The sequence below is a fragment of the Myiozetetes cayanensis genome, unplaced genomic scaffold (genome assembly GCF_022539395.1).
Source record: "Myiozetetes cayanensis isolate MyiCay16 unplaced genomic scaffold, myiCay2020 scf23, whole genome shotgun sequence".
NCBI classification, from domain to species: Eukaryota; Metazoa; Chordata; class Aves; order Passeriformes; family Tyrannidae; genus Myiozetetes; species Myiozetetes cayanensis.
The window spans coordinates 9,096,334-9,115,020 of NW_026087445.1; the positions used below are offsets into that span (position 1 = coordinate 9,096,334).

General features: G+C 45.1%; 2 protein-coding genes across 7 annotated transcripts in view; one reads left to right on the forward strand and one right to left on the reverse strand.

Moving 5' to 3' along the window:
* Nucleotides 1-14,466, forward strand: MORN5 (MORN repeat containing 5). The gene is made up of 6 exons (XM_050320326.1): nucleotides 1-61; nucleotides 441-588; nucleotides 862-973; nucleotides 1,858-1,989; nucleotides 13,014-13,131; nucleotides 14,359-14,466. Exons 1-5 carry the CDS (start codon nucleotides 15-17, stop codon nucleotides 13,091-13,093), a joined length of 519 nt encoding a protein of 172 aa, XP_050176283.1. The 5' UTR covers nucleotides 1-14; the 3' UTR covers nucleotides 13,094-13,131; nucleotides 14,359-14,466.
* Nucleotides 11,063-18,687, reverse strand: part of LHX6 (LIM homeobox 6) — a 19,989-nt gene continuing 12,364 nt past the window's right edge. For 4 of the 6 annotated variants that reach the window (XM_050320318.1, XM_050320319.1, XM_050320321.1 and 1 more), the window contains one exon: nucleotides 11,063-17,326. In XM_050320318.1, coding sequence (XP_050176275.1) covers nucleotides 17,306-17,326 — 21 coding nt within the window. In that variant the 3' untranslated portion in view covers nucleotides 11,063-17,305. The remainder of the gene's footprint in view (nucleotides 17,327-18,687) is intronic. The other 2 variants (XR_007629469.1, XR_007629468.1) reach the window with 2 other exon arrangements.

The window sequence follows — 18,687 nt, forward strand, 5'->3', positions numbered from 1 at the left end:
GCGCCGGGGCCGCCATGGAGCTGGTGGGGGAGCGGTACCTGGGAGGGGTCGTGAGGGGCAGGTGGGGACACGGCGGACACGGGGGGACCTGAGGGGGGCAAGGGGGATCAGGGCGACGGGGGACACGGGGGGTCCCGGGAGGATCGGGTAGACCGGGCAGCACGGGAGGACGGGGTGGGGACAGCGGTCCCCGGGAAGAGGCGCGGGGGGATCCGGGGACACGGGGGACCTGGCGGGGGCGCGGGGGCAGGTGGGACCGGGGAGGGTCACGGGGAATACTGGGGACAGGTGGGACTGAGAGGACCGGGAAGGGGGTCGGGAGGGCCGGCCAAGGGCACGGGGACACGGAGGGCACGGCGGGGGTCGCGGGGGGCAAGGTGGGATCCGGGGGGATGGGTGGGGAACAGCCCCCCCCTCCCCACCCGCCCCGTCTCTCCCAGGATGGAGGGACACGGCTTCTACAAGCTGCCGACGGGCACCGAGTACCGGGGAGCGCTGTGGGACGGGATGTTCCACGGCCACGGAGAGCTGTTCTTCCCCAACGGCGGCAGATACCGAGCGCTCTGGGACCGCGGCATCCCCACGCAGGTACCCGGGCTTGGGGGGTTTCACCCCCAGGGGCCCCCGCTGTCGGGAGCGGCCCCGCTGCGGGGGAAGCTTTGAGGTGCAATGCGTGGATTCTCGAGCCAAGGCGATTTTTGGCCCCCTCGGGGTGTGGGAGGCTGCTGGGCATCCCACAGATACGGTTCCCAGCGCTCCAAACCCGAGCTGAGCCCTGCTGGCCCTGCTGGGGCTCTACCGAGGAGCCTGGCCCTGGCGTTCCCTCCATCCATCATATTCATTTATTAACATGTTTTGCAGGGGAAATTCGTTTTTGCAGATGGTCTCGAATACGAAGAAAAAAACTGGCATTACTGCGACGGCTACGACAGAAGATTTTATACAGAAATCTGTTCTGGTTTCAAACCACCAGGTACTAAATTGCACTTTGCGATCCTGAGAGTCTGGAAGGAATTAAAGTAACAACTTTGCCTAAGAAAGATTAATTCGGCTACATGAGTAACATGGAGCAGAAAGGCTCTGGCTAATTTCACAGGACGCTGCCAGAAGAATGTGGACACCACCTTCCACCAGCACAGCCCGGGATGCAGCCCCACAGCGGGGGCTCTTGGAGAGATGACCCACAGGACAGGGCTTTATTTACACCTTTTGATACCCTGATTAACCCTTTGACACATTTCGCCCTCACTGCATCAGCAGGGTGCTTTTAATAACAGGAAAGTTGAGCAGAAGCAATTGGAACTCAGGATATCAAATAAAGTTTCCATCATCTGCCCCACGTAGCTTTTCAGTACACGCCAAAGCAGACATTTGTGTCCCATCTGTATTTTTGCTGAGGACTTTTATAATGTCACTATTTGTCTGTAGTCAAATGGTGGAAAGATTTATAAGGAAACAAGTGAATAAAATCTGTAACATAATACACACGGTACTCTATACATAGAATATTTTAGTGATGACATGTAGTTCTGTGAGGCCAGCAAGTCTCTCCTGGCCCCAGTTTGGACTTTAGGGTCGTATTTGTAATGTCAGCTCAGTGGGCTGAACCACAGGACTGTGAGTGAGGAAATCAAAGTGACAGCTTCTTATCACACACATTTTGTGTGTGCATTTTCCCATTTTCGTTTTCTCTACCTGCAAAACTGGAAGAATGTTGTACAAAATTATTGTAAAATAACGGTATTGTTTTTATAGCAAAAGCCACGGAAATGTATCTGTTAGTTATCTTGATCAAAGGCTCAAATTTAAAAAAAGAACCCAAAAAACCAAAATCAACCCTTTTTTTCTTTCTTTCAGGCATTCCTCAGCTTACAAATCTGGATCCTCCCAGAAAAATCCCGGAAGGCTGTTACGACTGTGGTGATGGATTCTATAATCCTGAAACCAGAGTTGTTGTTGACTACAAACTCAGATTTCTAAGAAATGCAGGTAAGATTAACTTCTTTTACAAGGTAAAGTAAAATGAGTTTATTTGTCCTATCTTCTAGGATTAAAACTAAAACATAAACAACTCCATGATTTGGTTCTCTTATTACTGAGCTAAAATATCTTTTACTTATTTATCAGTGATTTATGCATCCCCAGAGCTGTATAAATCATATTTTGCAAAATTACAGTGAAGTATTCCCAAGCAGATACGAATAAAAATATTGTATTACCATTTGGTATGTTCATCTCAGAAAAATCTTCGGTCTCCTCTATTATGATCTCAAGCAAGGGAGTGGTTGTGAGGGGCACACCATTGATCCTGAAAGCTAAAAAGCTCCATGCTGTGAACCAGCAAAGTGCTTGAGCATGTGCTTATCTCTGCAGGTTACAATAGTCCAATTTATTAAAATTAGTTTTAGTCTTACCTTCCTGAGCAGGACACTTTCACCTTGGAGAGCTGAGTCCTGAGCACAGCCTGGCAAATGCTGGGTCTGGTGGGTAAGTCCCCAGATTGATAAGCCTTGGGGAAAATTCATTCTCATCAAACCGAAAGAGAAACTTTTTCAAGTTAAAAAACCACAGAAGATCCCCGAGCAGTTGGCAGTGGGATAGCTCAAGAAACATAATCCGACCTGAAAAAAAACCCACGTTGTGTTCTGGCTATTTAACCTTTGTGTTTATCACCTTTTTAAAGTAGAGGCTTTTTAAATGAAAGCAACCACCCACCTTGCTTTTCTTTTTTTTTTTCCCCCAAATGTCCAAATTGCAAAACCTGTTTTTTCAAAGCCAGAACATTTCATTTTCAGCGTGCCACAGTTCAACAGTTTTGTTGCCTGGAAACTCCATTTTTCAGCAAATTTACTATTTGTTGGAAAAAAAAAAAAAAAGAATTCTGCCCTGCTCTACTTCCAAGAGCTTTTGTAAGTGTGCACTGTGATATTGGAGGAGGGAAGTGAGGGGGGGTTAAATGAATTGGAGATACCATCTGCTATAAAATATACCCTATGATACATGGCCTGTTTTATAAACGTTGAATAAAAACTGATCCAGATTATTACAAATGGCATTGATCCAAAATACTGGAATGCAGTGGGCCTACTGATGAGGAAGATAAGCAACATGCTTTCCAAAAACACAGGAACCTACACAGATTAGTACAGGAGGGAACGCCTTGGAATTCAATTTATTGTTTTTTAATCTGTTCTTTGAACTCATTGTCCTTTATGACATTTATCTCAAACCCTACAAATTATATCAATCAATATTGGCTCAGCAGCCCAGCACAGCGTGAGGCCTGACAGTCGTGGAGATGGGCTTTGTGTGGCCCTTCCAGCGAGAGCCTGGACACAAAGTCAAAGTTGTTGATGTGAGTGTGAAGAAGGAATGTGTCATGTAGGCCAGACCCTTCCTCTCAAGAACATGAACACAATTGAAACACCCGGCACTTGTTCAACATCAGAGGAACTCTTCCCGCCCCAGGAGAGATGATTCAGGGCACAAGGCCACTGAAGTAAAGAGAAAAAAAAAATTAAAAAAAAAAAAACCCTCCAGCTGTAAGCAGAAGAAACTGAGGAAGAGGCTGAGATGACAGGGAACAGATCCAGAACTACTCCATTATAGGTTGGGCAGGAAGGAGCAGGAAAACCTCCAGGCTTCCAGCCAAGTCTTGAAAGCATCAAAAGCAGATGGTAGGAAGCATTCAGGAAGTTCTTACAACAGCTTGACAGGTTTACCAAAATGACAGTGTCTTCCTCAGCCCTGGCAGCGGGGTTTGCAGAACACTCCAGTCCTCACCTTTCACCCCTATTATGAAGCAATTTCTGATTGTTTCTCGGCTGTTTGTGGAAGAGGGCGAGGAGCCCTTGGCACTGCCTCGCCTGCAGCCTGGCAGCATCCCGGTACCGCTCCAGAGGAGAAGAAAACAGGCGCCATTTGAGAGCCCTGAGTTTGCTTCCAGCCCTTCTCCGTGCAGATGAGAGGATGTCGAGCACGGCGGAGCCCCCTGAGAAGTCTGGCAGGCCTTGCCTTTCCCTGCACGGAGGTCTGATCCTCATTTCCTCAAAGGGCTCTCGCTGCTGCAGCAGAGCAAAGGCCCGTCATGAAAACACAATCAGCCCAGGGAACGAAATGACAGCACCAGTTTTGCTGTAGGTTTTTATCTAGCAAAGTCTTCCAAATGCTCATTACAGCCTTGCAGTTCTTGCTCCGTCCCTAAACCTCTGCTTCCTCGGGGGTGCTCAGATTTCTCTTGATTCTCCATGTGCTCTTCAGGCTTGTCTTTCTTTTCCAGTACTGCGAAGTGAGCAAAACTGAGCACATAAATAAGAATGGGAGTGCTCATTTGTAAGGAGATACCTTGTTTATTTTGAATAGATACTGGGGCCAGGCTCCTGTTTCACTAGGAGTATTCCTTTTTTTTTTTTCTTTTCCCCCACAGAAATAGGACTCCTGGCACCTTTGTAAGGATTGGTCAATAATTACAGACTGAAAGATGGGATGATTTCCCAGTTTTTTAGGGAAAAGTAGAAACTACAAGATGTTATTTTTAATGCAAAGCAGGGAGGTACAAGAAGAGCTGTGACAGGTTTTAGGACCCTCAATTATCAGAGAAGCCCAGCGCTTTCAAAGAGAAAATACCATCAAAAATAGGAGGGTTTTTTTTATACTAAGATGGAAAAGATCTCAGGAGATTGCCTGGGTCACCTCTCTTGATGAAAAGCAAAGATATTTCTGATGAAAATTGCCTTGTTTCTCCTGTGGTTCTCCCAAGGACAGGTTAAATAATATAAACCATGTTTTTTCCTCTCTCTAATAGGAGAATATTTGTACTACTACTTTCATATTCCATCTTCAGGTTTAATTCGTTTGTGTTGGGTGCACGGGGGAGCCTCCTGTACTGCAGTCAATATTACCTGAAATACATTTGCATCTCCTCATATAAAATCAAGAGCAGGAATACATAAAATCTGCCTTTACACTCAGCCCTCAGTCGGGGAACTGAATTAAGAGCAGGATTAGGCCCAGAAAAGCAGGACAAGTGTCTGAGCAAGAGGAGGGGGTTTGGTGTTGCTGCAGCCCCGACCAGCCAGCAATCAGCATTTCTACAAGCCTGAAAGTCTTGTGAAAAGCAACAGGAAAAATCCTGCTGCTTCAGGGATCATTATGAGCTGAAAAGGTCAAGATTCGAGAACATTATTTTCTTACAGTTTCGAGAAGTCTGGGGTCGGAACGTCCGAGGTTCCTTGGTCGTGAGGCTGAGCCGCCTCCTCGGGAAAGGGGGCAAAACCACCTTAATTCTAAGCCTTAGTAATCACAGACTTACACAGATTTGCAGTTTCCTCACGTTGTTACCTTGGGGTGGAGGTTCTCACGCTCGGTTTGAAAGAATTTGGAAGCAAAGTTGGTTTTTTTTTGGATGGTCGGCAGCGATGTGTTCATCCGTTTCAGGTTTATCCAAGTATGCAAATCCTTGAGAGAAATCTCCCACACTTAGACTTTTTTTTTTTTTTTTTTTTTTTTTTTTTTTTGTCCCACAGCTCAGATCTGACTTGCACCAAGTGCTTTTTGGGAAACTCAGACTTTGACTTGTCTGAAAAATGTAGCTGAGAAAGAGCCATAACCGCTCGATAATTGCTCAGGGTAATATTTCTGTACCTACCCTCGTGTACCCCAAACACATGCAGATGTTTGCGTGCTCTTTCTCATAAACTACTGGAGAATTGGGTGTGGGATGAGGACCTGGCAATTTTTCAGGCCTGGAGTATTTCTGGAAAAAAAGACAGCAAGTTTAACTTCAAGTCGACTGTGGTGCAGGAGAGGAGGTTGAGTGCACCGGGGGCTCACGCTCGGGGCTTTCTCCCCTGTTCCTCTTTGAAATTTGGGGGTGGATGGGCTGATCCCAGGCTGGGCCCTGGCCAGTGCCTAAGAATGTAGGAGTTCTTTAGGCAGATGCCCTGAGCAATGGAGGGGGAAGCCCCAGCAACACACACTCAGAGAGAATATCGTATTTTTGTTCGAATGAATTTAGCTTCCCATAGGTTTAAATGTCTACTTATAAGGCAGGGCCATTTAATCTTTTGTACATTTGTTTCTTTTTTATTTGACTTAAGATACTGAATTTAGATGAGGTTTAGTTCCTACATATTGAAACTCTTAAAAGCTCTTCAAATAATTGTTCTTTGGATACTTGTTAAGCTAAAGAAATCAGTTTTGATCGGCAGTAAAAGTTCATGCTATTTTAAGTGCAATGCTATAGCTATTTTCTGTTGTATATTTAATCATTTTGAATTATATGTCATGTAAAAGATTTTAGCTCTGGGGCATTTGCCAGATGGCTGATTCTGCATTTCACACAACAAAAGAAATAATGTTTGTGTAAAGCTCTTAAAAATAGTTGGTAATCAGTATATTCTACAACGAATAGGATCCAGACCTGTTTGGAAAAAAAAAAACAGCTTTTGCAGAAATTAATTTAGAGGATTTGGTCTCTACCTCTGGGCTCTGAACAAAACAAATCGTGTCTATTGTTTGCTGATTTTGTAACATTTAACAAGTTAACTGGATTGTAAATTTTACTCATTTTTATGTTAAATGCCGTTTATTGCAATCCATTGATCTTTTTCTCTCTACTTTGGCTGACAAACTTATTTCTGAAAGCAGGGTTTGTAAAGCAGAGAGCCAACACTGTTCTCCATTTACACAAGTAAAGCATCTGAAAGCGAGTAGCCCTTTGCTTTTCGTGCAACAGCTGAAGTGCTTGTCCTTTCTGCTGCTAATTCCTCTTTCTGGCCTCTTCGCTTCCTATTCCTCAAAAATACCACTGCAAAAAATATCTTCTCTCTCTGCCACGGCACTCAGCTGCTTCTCTTTGCCCACAAGGCTCTACACAAGTCCCTACAAATTCACCTTCTGATCTTGTCTCCTTCACCTCCCACTGCTGTAGCTCTGGACCTAAATAATCCCCAATGCTTAAATAAATTCGTTTAGGAGCCAAATCTTAGAAGGAGGAGAGGCCAAACCCTAGCAAGAATCACACAGGGACTGCTGAGGGGCAAGGCAAACAAGTGAGCAGTGAAGATGGCAGAGGCATTTGAGTCTACCCCACTTAAAATGAAGATCCCAGACTCCTACAGGAAGTTGTGGGGTTTTCGTACCTTTTTTTTCTCCTTACTCTACCCTAAACACTTTTTTGAAATGTTGGACCAATTCTCCCACCCATCATATGCTCCTTTCATAACTTTATTTATAGAAATGTGTTAGGATCAGGCACATTTTGAGTGCAAAATTCATACTTCTGCTGCCTTTCTCAGTGTCAAAGCCTGCTCAGGTGACAGACAGATCCTTGGAGACTTCTCATCCGAGCAACCAAGAATATTTTTAGATTAAATCTGGCTTACATGTTTTAACCTAAAACATCCTCCATTCAGCAAAATAGATTATGAACCAAGATGATTTACATTCAAGACTGGAGCCAGCAGTGATCATATTAACATATGCATCATGATCTAAGTTACTACGGTAATTTCAGTAGCTATAGCTTTTGCAGATACATTGTTCCTTGCGGTTTCCTGGTCTTATCTTTCTGAAAACTGGGGAAGTTTCAGTTCCAAAGAGTGGCATGCCAAGAATAACACCTTTGTTTGGGTGCTAACCATCCTATTGTGAATCCATTAAATAGCTTACACACAAGTCCTATAGGCACTTACATTCCACTATACAGGCCGTGTGAAAACAAGTTTTACAAGAGATGGAAAGTTCATTTGGGGGCCATTTTGGAATGACAGGAATTAAAAGTAACTGGAAGGGTGAGAATTTGCGGGTGGAGGCAAAGGTTAATTGAAAACGTATTTTCCATTTTCTTGCCAGCCTTGATGTTGGCGGGGTCAGGTGCAGCAAGGAAAGAGGTGGTAGGGACCCGGAGGGGGCAGTGGAAATGGAAGGGGTGTGCCAGGCAGAATCCATGGCTGAGATCCTATCACAGGGGCCTGGAATTGTGCAGTGGAAGAACATGATAAACTGCGCCGCGGGTGATGGGAGGAGTCGGGGCTGTGAAAGAATTCAGCGATATTGTTGTTTACAATGGGCTGCGGGTGCTTGGCCCTCTGCAAACAGAGAGGAAGCTCAGCTCCTGTTCGAGGATGGCCTGTTGTAAACACAGCCCTACAAACCGTGGGCATGGAGAGCTGCTCTGCCCACGGGGCTGCTCCCCAGGATGCACTCCCTGTCCTGGGGAAGCACAGACCAGGGAATGACTTCCCTCCTGGCTCCCAGGGACTTTACCAGAAGGAAGAGAACAAAGGGACAATGCCCATCAAGGCTGGTCCCACCGTGCCCTTGGGCAGGGCAGGGAGCCACGGAGCTGAATTCTGGGGAGCACTGGGGAGTGCACCAGTGTAGGCTCAGCCTTTAAACCCCCAGGATCACACACAGCTACAAAGACCTAACGCACACAAGGTTTTTAGGGTGAACAGTGTAGTTTTTCCCCTGTGTAAGCCACTAAATATTCTAATCCCAAAACATCTTCTAGGTGGGTTCCTGGGAACGCATTCAAGAGGCCAAATCCAGAAGTCTACATGGCCATCCTGCCTTTGCTGATGGTCTCTGCTCTGCACCATGGCAGACACCTAAACATGCAGAGTCCTCACAAGTCTCTCACAGCTGAGGTTTCCATAAGCAACACAGAAACACGATAGCTAGAAGCAAATAATTCTAAACTTTGCAATATGCATTTAATATAGCAAGATTAAACGCACCTAAATTACAGTGTGTTTGCAAGGCATCCCTTGGAAGCACCCTGAAGCAAGGCCACCCTGAACTTTCAGCTGTTTCTAATCCCAGCTGAGAGATAAATCTGGAATGTGGTAGCTGGGGAAGTCTCTTCTGCCACTGCTTTTAGACTGATCATTGAAAATCAGGCAAGTGGTTTCGTTTTGGAGAGATGCTGAGCAGAAATCCACTGACCTGGGTGAGCTGCAGTTTGAGCTCACTGTGGAACACATCTAGCAGGGGTTTTGACAGACCTGTTTGGACTTGGCTGGCATTTGGAGCCTCCCATAAAGCCACCCAAAACAAGGCAGAAACTTGCCAAGCGATATTTGGGGAGAAGAGCTAATTTTGGAACAGGCTACTTACAGGAGCAGGGTACAACCAACAGCTTTAGCTGGGTCTTACTTGCCTGAAGAGACTCTCCAGACTGACCTGTTGACTGTGTGGACAGTGTCCAACAGGAGATCAGGAAGACCTGGAGCCCTGGATAATCATCTACTGTGGGAGATGCTGTTTCTGGGGATCAGTCGTGCAGGTGCCTGCCAGGGTTGGCTCCATAGGCCTCTGCCTGCTTAATGAAAACAGCCTGAATTAATCACAAAAATAAAAGAGAGGCCGTCCCAGTGTGGGCTGGCTGAGGATCTCACCCACAATATTCAAAATATATTTAGGGGGTGCTAGAAACTGATCTTATTTTTGATTGAGACACGAGGAAATAATTCAAGAGAATCAGTCAGTACTTACATATATTCCAACAGCTCTGTCTGTCTCAGTTTCAAGATTTCAATAACATACCATGATAACAATAATTATATTTCACTGACTTTGGAAGAAAACACTGGTAAACATTTACTAACTGCACAGGGATACACCAGATTGCAATGAAATGCTCAGACAAAGCTTTTTTTCCTTTACCTTCAAACATCAACACGGTCCTGTTTCAGCAAAGTCTGTTCCCTCAATGTTTATTCTACTGAGGAAAATCTAAAAAAAATGGATAAACTTTTTAAAGATAAATATGCAGACCCAAAATTCAGCACACCACATGAAGAACCCCATACCACCTAATTGTGCACAGGGTGATAATTTAGCACTGATTAAAGAGTTTGTATTTTTTTCAAATCTTTTTTAAAAGGAAAATTACTTCTGAAGGTGAAGATGTGCTTGGACAATCATATTAACATATTCAAACAATTGCAATTTGCAAAATAGTAATTACAACTCACTATCTGGTAGCATTAATCAAACTTCAAGGTTTAATTCCATTTTAAATATTGATGAAATGTGATTCTCCAATCTAACCCTGGTGTTGCAGGGTTATGGAAGCAGCCAGTGACAGAAAAAGAGGAACGTGTAGTTAACAAGCAGCTGCCACAAAGAAGGATCGGCATCTGTGATTTAAATTGTTAGCTGCACAGTCAGGTAGAGTGTAAAAAGGGTAGTCAAGAGGCTGTTAAGTCCATTGCTGCCAATTACTAACAATCAGGGAGGAGCTTTAAGACTTGTTCAGTACAATAAACCCAGTTTGTCTTGTTTCAGGGGTTACTACTGAAGAGGTTGCAGCTGCACTGATTCAAATAGCCCTAAAACTACAGTAATTATCAACCAGTCTTCTTTAGTGTAGCAAAAGTATGTTTTACCATAGCTTAACTCTTTACATTCTAATATTTCCCTGCCTCCTCTCCCATAGCCAGCCCTGGAGCCATTCTCCTCTCTGGGGCTGTGGTTCTTGCTGGGCTGGATCAATTCTTTCATTTCCCCTTACCTAGAGCAGGGACCAGTGGCACAGAGCACTGGGTTGGGTGGCAGTTCCAGGGATTTACTTCACACTGAGCCATTACATCTGTTCTTTCCACCTCATACTCAAAGTTTAAATTCACTTGTTTGGTCAGTTTTACATCTGATTAAACTATATGCAAGTTAAGCAGGGCTTATGAACATGGATTTAATTTGCATGGGATAGGTCTGGGAAGGCTAAAATCCATGGAGCTTCTTGCCTTGTGTGCTTTGCTCAGAGACCAGGAAAACCCAGAATGCAGAAGGAAACGATCTGGGCAAACCAAGGCTAGGTGAGATTTAAGTTACATCTGCCTTTCTTTGTGCTTATCCCTGGGTGCTCAGCTGAGTGAGAGTTGTTGATGGCTACAGAAAAAGTCAGGCTGCTTATTTCCAGTGCTCAGGTGAGGCACATATACCCAGCTAGCAGCTGAACACTGCTGATGTACAGCCTGTGTAAGTTTTGCTTATTCCTTCACCGTGGCAGAGAAAGTTTAATTTTCCTGTCATTACTACAAGCTCAGATAAACTATTTATTTTTTTTTTTTTTTTTTTAGTTAAGTCAATTCCAGCTAAAATCTCAGAGCCACCCAGGCTGGACAATCTGTGCTGCAGCCAGGGCTCACGTGATAACATGGTTACTGCCTGGAACACCTAGTGCATAGAACAAAAGCCAGCACATTGATTATGGCCTGGCTGTTGTTTTTAAGAAAGCTTAAGGACCACATTTGCATTCCTGTTGCAGCCCTCAGTGGAATCTGCCTCTATGGATTGCGTGGTCTTTAAGCAAGATTCAGTGCTCATCTCTTTCATTTCCCTTTTAGCATATTTTTTCCCCATCTGTTTTCCCCCTAGTTTATACCCCAACAAGAAACGTGCCATTAACAGGGCATTTCCTTACGGACCTATGGATTCCTAGGTATAAGAAATAAAAAAAGAGATCAGTGAAACACAGAAAGAGCTGAACTTGGCTATTCTACCCAAATCATGACCATTTTCCAGTCATTAAAGCGACCTGTGGCTGATCTGTGGGAACAATGGCAGCCCCAGTGTGCCCTCAGCCCATTCACAGCCACTGGGGTGCTGCTCAAAGGTGGACCCTCCCCACCGAAGCTGATCAATAAGATTAACCCCCCAGCTTGATGACTTGTCCAACAGACTGAATTTGTCACAGAGTTCTTAGATTAACCCAACACAGCTGATTATTCAGTCAGTTCATTCCTGGGACCTTCCTACCTTTTGCATTTCAAATGCTCCTCTGTCACTTTAATCTCAAGGCACAACTCCACAGCCAAAAGATCTCCATCAAAATTTGACTTCTTCCAGGGAACATGCTTTTTCTCCATCTTTCTGACCTACCTAAGCAGGGTGCTCAGTGTGTGAATTGAATAAATGGGGCTGTGGCCTGTGCCAAAGGATGGTCACAGCACAAGGTCACAGCCCCCTCAGCTCCATCCTCCTCCCAATCATCTATTCTTTCTCAAAATCTAGACTGAGGCAGGTTAGAAACACACATCACAACCACCTAATATGGATTGGTCAAGACAGTGGTAAACACAAGAAGCAGCTCGAATACATTTCACTTATATAAAAATAAATACAGATATTGTTTTAAGTAATACTTTGATTTTTTCCAAGGCTCTTTGAAGTTTGGTTTTCCTGGTTTACTACATAGATCTCCTTTTCCCTACACCAACACAAAAGAAAAGGCTGCAGAACAGTTTCTGGAGACAAGACTGTTTAAATCCCTGGAATTAAGAAGCCACAACTTAACATTCACCAGGCTATTTTTTTTGTAATCATACACAAAATTTCCATTCAAACTTTGCTGGGCAGTTATTTTTTTTTCCCTACATTGTCTTTGCTTTTATTTTCCTTCCACACTGTCATTATGCTCTCAGAATAAATACGACAGACATGAATACTAACAAGGGACACAGAAGATGGTCTAAAATACGTCTGTCAGCCACTGCATCAGCTTATGGATACCTGCCACAACGTACATCTCAAAAACAGCATGGAAAGAGAAGCTGGAAGACAAAAACCTGGGGTTTTAGTATTGATTTTCCTTTACCATGATTTTTCACAAACTGACAAGCAACACAGGCACAGTGTTTTAAAAAATGTCTATATTAACTTCTGAGAGTTTCAACGCTTCTCCTGCATGTTTCGCCCAGAACACAAAATATAAAATCTATACATGTAAATCTTACAGTTCACCCAAGCTGAGCTTTTCAAACAGACAAATAAATCAGTCCTTGCCACAGATCCAGCACCTCCTGCCTCGACAAATTCCCTCACAACAGCCACGATCTTTTAAACAACCGACAACAACAACAACAACAAAGTGTTCTAAGAGATGACAACGGCTAAAAATGGATTTGCTTTACAAAGGAAAAATTGCTTGTTTGAGCTGGACCCCGGTGCTGCAGAGAGCAGCTCTGACACGGGGATGTTCAGCGCTCTCTTTATCTCCCTTTCAGACGATGATGAGCATGAATGGATCACTCGGACCTGCCGGAAAGCTGGGGGTGGAAGAGCTGAGCACAAACCGAAAGCATAAACCCGATCTCGCTAGACAATAATATTCCAGCAAAGCAGGTAATCTGAGTCACAATAAACGCAATTTGTCCTCGTGGATTTGTCTCACCCTCTCCCTCGACAGGAATATAATCTTTCTGTCATCTCTGTCAGCACAAACAAAAATGGAAATAATCATTTAATCAGTCATGCTGAGCAAAAGCCATGGAAAAAAAGGCGACTGTACTCACAATAATATTCCTGAGAGGTGTGCAGTGTAGTATGTATAAACATTATTAAGCCTGAAAACAATTTGTTAAAAGGAGTGCCTCAGATTCGGTGTTGAAGTCATTCAAATCCATCTTAATCAACATTATTTTCCCAGATTTTAGTTAGCTGTCCTGGTGAATTCCTTTCCTCTCTTTTTGCTCAGTACTTTGATATTGATTGATCATTGTAATAATGTACACCAGAGGTATTCTTTAATGACTGGTTTGCTAACTAGGAAATTATATCCATTTACTACGAACGTTTGTTGAACTCTCCTGAAGCCAGAGTTTAACAAAATAATAAAAGAGGAAAACTGGGTGGGTTGCTGCTTGATTAGTAAGCCAGAAAGTATTTAAAAATAAAATAAAATGGAATTACATCATTTTCTGGATGTAAGTGCCAGCACTTCTACTTGCATTAACTTTATTTATTACACAAATAAGACATTTACAAAGCACAACATTAAAAGTATGTAACAAAACAGACATTGGTTTTACAAAAAAGTGCTTACAATTTAGTTTTACTTTTTTAAAATAAATATTAGTCTTGACTGTCCACTCATTCAGAGAAAAAATTTTTTAACCATTGTAGCCAAGACATGCAGAATTGCAACATGCTACAACAAAATGATTGGCAGATGAAATAAAACTGGTGTTTAGTTGGCATCCTACAGATAAATCACTGATAGTAGTGCAGGATTGGTTCCCACTCCCATCCCAACGAGTGAGTTGTGTAAGCACCTTTAGCTCAGGCACTGGGGTTAACCAGCATGAGCCAAAAAAAATCACTGGTGATATAAAACCTTAAACCATTCCACTTCCAGAGCCGAGCTGTATTAGTTACCTTAATAAACTGGAGTGAAGAGCCTTTCACTGGCTGTCCTCAGTGGGTTCTGTCTGCAAAAGGCTTTGTAAATAGCAACTGGAAAAGTTTAGTGCGTGGAGTCTGCATTGCTGCACCAGAACCCATCTGGCAATTACTGAATAAACTAAGAAAATGAGAATGACTTTAATTTTATTTTTTTTTTTAAATCCACAGACAGGAGATGAATGCAAATGACCTGAGATAAGGTTTGGTTCAGTGGCAACAGTCAGTGTGAAATATGTTGTGAAACAATGTATTGAATAAATTAGAAGATTTCTTACATTCTTGGTACAGTTGAGTATTTTCCATACACATAATTAGCTCTAAAACTGCACAAGCTGAATTGCTTCCAGTTTTTGCAAACAATTTGGGCTTAATATAAACAGAGCCTGATTTCTGAATTAGCAAAGCTGCTCCTGGCTACTTATGGGGGGAAGTGCCCCAAGCACAGTCTGTAGTGAGCCCACGTCCCTGGAGAGAAACACCTACACCCCCTCAGCCCCTGCCTCGCGCTCCGGCCCTGCCGTGGGATCGGTGACAAACCCTTGGACAGACAGTACATTTCACAGGTGGGGTTTCTTTTGATGGAGTTGGTATTTAGCAGATCCATATTTCATAGTTTTCCTTTCATTGCACCACCGAGACAGAAGAGAAACACATCGAACCCTTTTCTCCCTCCACAAAAACAGCTGTGGAAATCTCAAGGACTGTGGGATGTCAGGGCAAGTTGCAGCCTGAAGTCTCTCCTTCAGTCTTAAAATGAAATAACGGCACGAATTCCACAACTAAATGGTCATTAGGATACGTGAGCACAAATGGAGAACAAAGTTGGCCGCGGTGACCCCCCCTGACCCCCACCAGCATCTCAAGGCTGTTGCACATGAACGCAGCAACCACCTCAACCTGTGATTACAAACACTCACCAGGAGCCAATGAAGGGAACACCACTCCTTCACTCATTGCTACGGGCAGGGACAAAAACTGCTGTGACTGGTGACCGTCCCCTCCCCAAGGGGACACCTCTGCAGCGCTGCTTCCAGTCAGGGCAGGCAGTGCCTCGTCCCTGGGCACACACTGGAGGTGACAATAATATTTTCTGGAGTTAATTCCCTCTCTCCTTTCCAATGTTATTTTAAACTGGGGACAGAGCTGCTGGCTGCAATTAGACAGATACTGGCCTACCTGTCCGAGGTAGCACCATCACTCTCTCAGTATACACACACAGCACAGTGTGTGTGTACATATGTGTTTGCTCCAACCAATATCAAGGTGTGCTTGTACTCAGCTGCTCCTCAAACCAAGAGACCTTGGTGGCCACCTCAGCAGACACCCCCATCTCCTCAGGCCACGTGTCTGGCCGCTGGTGTCACAGGGAGTTCAGGGAGTTCAGGAGAAGCCTTGCCATGTGTGCAGCAGGGACTGGCCGGAGCAGTGGGATGGACGGCTGCCCTCCGGCCGAGGCTGGAGATGGATCCAGGATCTCCCGGAGAGGAAAACACGTGTATGTACAGATCGACTTAAAAACAAGTTATGCAAGGGATGGGTTCCCGTCTCCTGCTCCCGGGGCACGGATCAGTCATTCCCCTCGCGGGCTGTGGCTCATGGTGGGCTTTCACATTCTCGGAAGCGCGGCCTCACGGACACTCAGCAGCAGGACAGGCCCGTGTGCTTGCGTGGAGAGAGGTTTTGTTACAGACCTGCTCTTGGCTCGGTGCAAACTGAGAAGGGCTGGCAGAGGTCACTTGTTTACTTTCTGTTGTTACCGTCAATGAAGGATCGTTTTGGAGTCTTTTTCCTGACCCGGGGCCAGACTGCTGAGCATTTCCTTTGCTGTTGCTGTGAGCCCGCCGGCAGCAGTTCTGGCTGCACCTTCATCCCAGGGCCTGGCAGGATCACCAGCTGCACTCCAGCAAGGGAGAACAACAGGAGGGCAGAGGGACTCCAAGCGACGCTGCCAGACAAAGGAACACGCCACCACCTCGCTGTCCACTCGGCTAGTGACCGCTCCTGCTGGCCTCAGTGTGGTCTTCACCGTTTTAACTGGTCTCCACTTTCTACCTGACTGTGTCCACTGATTGAACTTGGGTCCACAGCAGGGCAGAACATTTCTACACCTTTACGGTCACCTTCCACTGAGCATTTCCCAGTCCCAGAGTATGGAGAGTCTGAGAGTTTTGTGTAGGTACATTCTGAAATCACCCATTTGTGATCTGATATGACTCCAAGGAAATAAAGTAGTTTGTTAATAAAGAACAAGAGCAAAAAAACTTAAAAAAAAAAAAAATTGGCAGATGGCTGTGAGAGGAGAGAGATATTCCATGTTCTAAGAACAAGTCAGCAATCAAAAACTTCAGGGTGCTAAACCTGGCTCTGCCACCAACCCCCATGGTTCCTCTCCGTTTAGGACATATCGGTTTCCCCTCCTATAAAACGGGGGGAAAAACACTAAGATTTACTTACCTTTGAGTGATCAAAGAACATGTGATTCTAAAGCACTTTGAGGAGGAAGAAAAACTGCCTATTTCCAGCTGGCATCGTGTTTTCCACTTAGTGGAGTCTCGGCTATCTGTGAGTTTGGCTCAGGAAGGTCTGTCTATGTATCGAGTTGCTGAGCCAAAGAGCCCATTTCAGATTTCACACATGCAAGTGGAAATAAGGAGGGATGTCCGGGAACCGCTTCACTGGTGCAAAAAGAGAATCAGGCCAAACCACGTAAATTCCTCCTTCCTTTGTGTTCAGAGGTGATCATCGACCCCCCTGAGACTCAGCGTGTTCTGGGTTGTTCATATTCCCATGGGTTTGGGAGCAAGGTTTGCAAGCACAGTAGAGTCACTAGTTTTGACTGTGTCTGGCACTGCCTCGGAGAGACTCACGGTCATTCTACAAGTCCACAAGAAACAAGTGTCAAATGTAACTCTGCACTCAACACACACATACACAGAGTGTCGCCGGAGAAGTCGGAGTGGGCGTGAGGTGCTGGTCAATGGGAAGAGCTGAGAGCGCTGGGTCTGAGCTTCTCCTGTGGGACTGATACCAGGTGCCGTGGGCTGGACGCCGTGTCAGCGGCTGAGGGGCAGTGGTGCTGGTAGGGCCATGGGCAGGTGAGGAAGAGTCCGGGCAGTCAGTACTGAAAGAGGATGACCTGGGGGGAGAAACAGGAGCGGAGCGTCAGGTGCTTTCAGGGACAGACAGCACTCAACAGTGCCAACGTGCTCTCAGGGAGAACAGGACAGGCATGGGCTCTGCTGTGGAAGACACCTCCCCATTGGAAACCCCCCCTCTGGAAGCACTGTCTGCCCAGGAGCTACCAGCCCTGCCCATGGAAGGAGCTGCCAGGACGCAGGCGCTGCACTGAGGAGCCCAGGCGGGAGGTAACGGGACTGTGGCACCACAGCCTGCAGGGAAGGTGCCCCTCTGGGCACAGCTTCAGCTGTGAAACCCTGCAAAACTGGGCAGCACACCAAAATCAGCATTCAATCAGTTTGTGCTGTGATACAGCAGCTACCAAGAAAGACCACTACCTTGATAACCATCACAGGCTCCCCTCAAACCACCTCACCTCACTGCTCTGCAAATACAGCCCCTGTCCTTGCAATCGGGCAGGGGAAGCAGCCACTGAGCTGGTCACAACTCAGATCTCACCAGCCACTGCACTGGGCACCCCAAGGGGACAGTGGGGAGTGCCCCACAGGAAAAGGGAAACAGAGACACAGCATTTACAAGTGTTTTCCCAGGATCTCAGCTATCACTGCTTTTAAAAAAAATTTGGATGTGGAAAAAAAAAGCTGTTCAAGTTTTTAGGAATTCAACATGCAAGTGACTGTTTGGGAAAGGAGCTGTCTGGGGGGCAGCTCCATGTCCTGAGAACCCCATTCTGCAACATCTGTGAGCAAGTAATTATGTTTAAATCAGGAGCTGCTTGCTGCAGTGGAGCTTCTCTGAATGACAGCACTGGGACTGTATAATATTTTCTGAAAACTCTCCAGCTCACTGTGCAGACATCATGACAAAATGGTAGCTTTTAGTCTGGAAAAGTAACTTTCCTGTGCCCCTGCTTGTGATCACTGAAACAGAGTTCAATAAACTGCCACTGCTGCACTGAGTAGAGGGAGATCTGAAAAGAGAGATGCTGAGAACTTCTAACAGTAAAGACAAAAGTTAAAACCACTAAGAGTTGCCAAAGGCTCAGTGTTTCCTCAAAGGAAAGTCACTGAAACTGGAATCCTAAATAAAATCTTATGAGCCTCAGCATGCTTGAGAAGTCTTGCCCCCAATAAGCCATGTATTAGATCCTGTAAGCGCTGCACAGAAAAATATCAACATGCAATACTGTTCCCTGGCCAGACATTGTGAAATAACATTCCTACTTCAGATATTGTAACAGTCAGTTGTTTGTTTGTTTGTTTTTTAAGCAATAGTACAATCCACAAGAAATGAATCTTTTTTGTTAACTCATGGAAAACTGGGAAGTTCACACATGCTGAAGGTGCCCCCTGCTCTGTT

Bases quoted from the DNA above. Each gene is read 5' to 3' on its own strand.
- MORN5 (XM_050320326.1), top strand. From the start codon at position 15: ATGGAGCTGGTGGGGGAGCGGTACCTGGGAGGGGTCGTGAGGGGCAG. The intron at 589-861 runs GTACCCGGGCTT...CATGTTTTGCAG, and splicing joins ACCGCGGCATCCCCACGCAG to GGGAAATTCGTTTTTGCAGA. The intron at 1,990-13,013 runs GTAAGATTAACT...TCTCCCTTTCAG, and splicing joins CAGATTTCTAAGAAATGCAG to ACGATGATGAGCATGAATGG.